Source organism: Poecilia latipinna, unplaced genomic scaffold (genome assembly GCF_001443285.1).
Source record: "Poecilia latipinna isolate Pla-1442-1.1 unplaced genomic scaffold, P_latipinna-1.0 Scaffold2281, whole genome shotgun sequence".
In the NCBI taxonomy this organism is placed as follows: Eukaryota; Metazoa; Chordata; class Actinopteri; order Cyprinodontiformes; family Poeciliidae; genus Poecilia; species Poecilia latipinna.
This window is the reverse complement of record NW_015114897.1, coordinates 23,647-28,434: the sequence shown is the minus strand read 5'-3', so window position 1 is coordinate 28,434 and position 4,788 is coordinate 23,647. Positions and strand designations below refer to the sequence as shown.

Here is a 4,788-nt window from a genome sequence, read left to right as displayed (position 1 = left end):
GATAATCTGTGAAAAATCTATTTCCTCTGCCTTCTCCCAGTGTTCTCTAGAAACAACCAGTCAGTGGCAGGAGAGTTTAAGCGCTGTTAATCACAATTTCACGTTGCTGCTCATCCTTGCTCTATGCTATGCTGCAGCTAGCAAAACCTGTTGTGAATACTCATTCTAGTTAGCAAAGCTACCAATGATGGCAGATGAACAATTTTCTTGTAATGATAAGTTGTTTCTCCACCATTAGCACATCTAGCAGTGAATGAAGTTGACTGACGACACTAAGACCCTCCTCCTGGTTCTGATTGGTTGTTTGTGGCAGGAACATTGCATTACTTTAGCTAGCAACAGTAGCTCAGGAAGGAGGTGGAGGAGATTGATATTTTCACAGATTATCTGTCTCATAGCAAACTATCACGACATGGTGACAGCTTTAACAAATATGGAGAAAACATATTTTTTATTAAAGTTATATACTGCAGCTTGAATAAAATGCAACTACATAGCATTTTTGAGAAGTCTGGATTGCTTCATCTATATTTTGCATGCTGCCTATGACTTGTTCCTGGGTAGGCCTTTCAGTAAGCTAAAACTAATAGAAAAAAATGTAAGCAACCTACTTGCATACTGTATGTGGACTGTTGCATGTAAAACAGTCCACAGTCCAGTAAATATTGTGCTAGTTGTCAGTATTGGACCAAAGAAAGCAAGGCAGTTGCAAGTCTTTAAAACTGCAACACTTTTGGTGGGTTAGATAGACTCAAAAAATTTTAACAGCAGCTGCGCGGGGAGGGCCCAATCTAATTTTTTGTCATGGGGCCCAAGAGTCCTGGCAGCGCCCCTGTTAGTTTGCGATTGGTTTATGAGGCAAAAATAATCTGTTTTATTTAGTTTAGCACTCTGGTCAATCACATTTTGTTTTTAAAATGATATATAAGCAAGCATGGAATATTATGAAATGATAAAGTACAAAATGTAATAAAGTAAAAGTCCAATATACAGAAAAGTAAACATGAAACGTAAAGGTGTGAACAAAATGCAGAAAAGATGGGGGGATATCTAACAGTTGTGAGCTACACTGATTTCACCAGCATGTGGTGAAAGTATTAAGCAAAAATACATTAAATTAAATCTCTGAAGCAATATATAACAGAGTAAATTCCAAATCCACAAACAGTCTGATAAAAGAAAAAAATCATAAAATTAAGTTGTCAAGAGAAGGCTTTGTCTTCCTTTTTTGTAAAAAGGTGGAAACTGCCATCCCAAAACATAAACGTTGATTATACTAAAGCAATCACAGCTTTATAATGTCTGTCATTGTTAAAATCATTATGCAAGAATTATTACTTAAAAAGAAATTTTTTTTAAAAATCTGCTCCACTTAAGAGGCCACTGGTGACCCCGGGGCCCCAAATAACTACTTAGTTTGTTTATGCCTTGGGCCAGCCCTTGGTCATCTCGTCTGTCTTTAAATTAAGGTTAAGCTAATCAGTAGTGAATTACTTTTTGGGGGTTTGAGGTATTTCCTCAAAATAATCTTAGCCAGGTTTGTCAATTGTTCTTTACAATCTTGTAGTTTAAGATGTCTCTGATATCCAACATCACTGTTGGCTATCCATGGAATGATTCTGTTTTCAATACATTTTTTAACTTTCATGATCTGTCTGACAGTACGTTTTTTCCCCAGGTAGTGGAGGACTGCTATAATATTTTGAAGGAGTATGGCTTCCGCTTTGTGAGAAGAGGACCCATCTTTGTAAAGGGAAAAGGAGAACTGCTCACTTATTTTCTTAAAGGAAGAGACAAACAGGGCTCATTTATTAATGGTTCATCCGTCACTCTACCACATCAAGTAGTAGATAGTTAAAGTCTTCGGATCTTTAGTCGAACACTTCTTTTTCCCATCAGCCACTTCTACATTGTTTTGAAAGGAGAACCAAAATTTACTTTAAAGGTTTAAAAGTACAATTATGTATCACAATTTCAGAAATGTCTATCAGTCTGCAACACTTTAGAAAGATGGAAAGATAGATGGCCAGATACAGTGGGTGGAAAAGTATTTAGTCAGCCACCAGTTGTGCAAGTTCTCCCATTTTAAAGATGAGAAGCCTGTAATTGACATCACAGGTAGATCTCACCTATGAGAGACAAAATGAGAAAACATCTAGAAAATCACATTGTCTGATTTTTTTAAAGGAATTTATTTGCAAATTATGGTGGAAAATAAGTATTTGGTCAATAACACACAAGCAAGATTTCTGGTTCTCACAGCCCTATAACTTCTGTAAGAAGAATGAATGGGGCCATGTGTCGTGAGATTTTCAGTGCAAACCTCCTTCCATCAGCAAGATGGAAGTGGCTGGGTCTTTCAGCATGACAGTGATCCCAAACACACCACCTGGGCAACGAAGGAGTTGCTTCTTAAGAAGCATTTCAAGGTCCTGAAATGCTTCTCGCCAGTTTCCAGATCTCAACCCCATAGAACACCTTTGGAAGGAGGTGAAAGTCCGTGTTGCCCAGCGACAGCCCCAAAACATCCCTGCTCCAGAGGAGATCTACATGGAGGAATGGTCCAACATATCAGCAACAGTGTGTGCCAACTTTGTGAAGACTTATAGAAAACATTTGACCTCTGTCATTGCCAACAAAAGATATATAACAAAGTATTGAGATAAACTTTTGTTATTGACCAAATACTTATTTTCCACCATAATTTGCAAAAAAATTCTTTAAAAAATCAGACAATGTGATTTTCTAGATATGTTCTCTCTTTCTGTCTCTCATACTGGAAGTCTATATGATGTCAATTACAGGCCTCTCTCATCTTTTTAGGTGAGAGAACTTGCACAATTGGCGGCTGACGAAATACTGTTTCCCCACTGTAGTGTTTTATAATTAATTTTTATGCTAATTTTAATTTAAATTAAATAATTCATAACAGTATTACTTAGAAATGCCATTTAGTAGTGCCATGCGTAGCTTATGCCATATATTTAGACAAACTTTATAAAACGACACAATTGGTTACTGTTATTGGAGTTTAAATGGACTAAGCTTTTCATTTTTTAGGTCAGTTGGGATTAGAGAAATATTAACACAGAAGGAGTCTGTCATATTTGCTGTATGGGTTATCACAAAGTAATGGCCATCACAAAGTCCCGATTTGAATCCCAAAGAATCCCTAGACGACAGTGACGTCACCTCAGACTGCCGTCTGTGGAAATACCCAGTTTTGGGATGTATCAGAAATGGGCAAGTGGAGAGAGAGCTGGTGGACTGCTTCGTACAAAGAGCAAAAATAACACATCTCAAATGTGAAAAAACTGAAGTTGATTTTAGACCTTTGGGAAAATACGAGTACCTAAAATACTATTTTCAGCTTGGGAGTGGATGAAAAGAATAAATACCTTGTTGTACACCGAGACAACATACTGGACAGAATCTTTATACAAGAGGGAACTGTACTTGAGAAAGCTTAGGTCCTTTAGTACAGTGTCAGGGTTTCCAAGTCAAGTCTCCAACCTCTGTAATAAATAATTTCTCATCAAATCCACAACATCTAGCTACATCTTTATGGTATAGGAATCCAAACTTGTGCTGTTTTTCCTTAGGCTTAAGTACTATATGAACATTTATTACTTCTCTTTAAATGTAGTAATTCAAAGCACATTTTTAACAAGACTGGATTAGAAGAAGTAAGAAATTCATTAAAACCTTGCAAGATAAAAAATAAATTAATACAAAGTCAAAGGAGTCTGAAACCTGTTCTAGCTAACAGGCTGGGACTGTTTGTGTAGGACTTTATATTATTTTAAAAGTCCATCAAATATTGTATTTACCCCTTCAGAATTTTCTTAAGAGTTTGTTTCAAAATTTAATCATGAATTGCAGAATTTGTTTTTATGCACTAACAAAATGACAGAGACCTTCTAATGCTGAATTTCTAGATGAATCAAAAACAAAGTGTTTTGTCTGTGTGATGACAGTTAATACCTGTTTATCTGTGTCTTTGTATTTGGCACTTCTTCACTATTTATTGGTTTAAATATTGTTTGGGGGGTTTCATTTCCTTCACTCTGAGCAGGAAATTTTCCAATAAAAATGTGGATTATGTAAATCCACATCTAAAACACTGTATATGTTCTGAAAAAACTACAAACCTTGCAAAACAATCAAAGTTGTTCAGATGTAAGGTATATATGACAACATACTGAGTGAGGCACAGTGTAGTAATGAATATGATTACTGAACTTCTCAAGGAATGAAACCAAAAATGCTTTCTTGCCAAAAGTATTCTTGTAGTGAAAGGATTATCTTAACTGGAAGAGATTACCGGAGGTATTGTGCTGTGAAATGATCCAATGTAATATAATACACCGTTCAGTTGTGTAGTTCATGTGACATTATTGTAAAGTCACAGCTAACATGGACAGTCCATAATCCCAGAGTCCTGACCTGAATCCTATGGAGATGCTGTGGCATGAACTTAAAGAGGTAATTCATGCTGGAAAATCTTCCAATGTGGCTGAAATACAACAAATCTCCAAAGATGAGTGGAATAAAATTTCTCAAAAGGAAGACTCACTGCAAGTTATTACAAATGCTTTATTGCAGTTGTTCCTTCTAAGGGTAGCCCAACCAGATATTAGGTGCAGGAGCAATCCCTTTTTTTTTTTACAGAGGGCCACAGAGATTTGGGTTTGTTTTCTCCCTTAAAGGGGTAGCATTATGTATTTTCCAAGCACATAGTACCACTTTATAGCACAAACTGTTACCTTAAGTCAGAGGTTCCCAAAC

At 36.4% G+C, this 4,788-nt stretch overlaps 1 protein-coding gene across 3 annotated transcripts in view; it reads left to right on the top strand.

The window, feature by feature from the left end:
* The window catches only part of adcy3a (adenylate cyclase 3a), a 63,966-nt gene extending 59,838 nt beyond the window's left edge, over positions 1-4,128 (top strand). For all 3 annotated transcript variants that reach the window (XM_015018480.1, XM_015018479.1, XM_015018478.1), the window contains one exon: positions 1,679-4,128. In XM_015018480.1, the coding sequence (XP_014873966.1) occupies positions 1,679-1,858 (180 nt within the window). In that variant the 3' untranslated portion in view covers positions 1,859-4,128. The remainder of the gene's footprint in view (positions 1-1,678) is intronic.
* Positions 4,129-4,788: the final 660 nt, after the last annotated feature.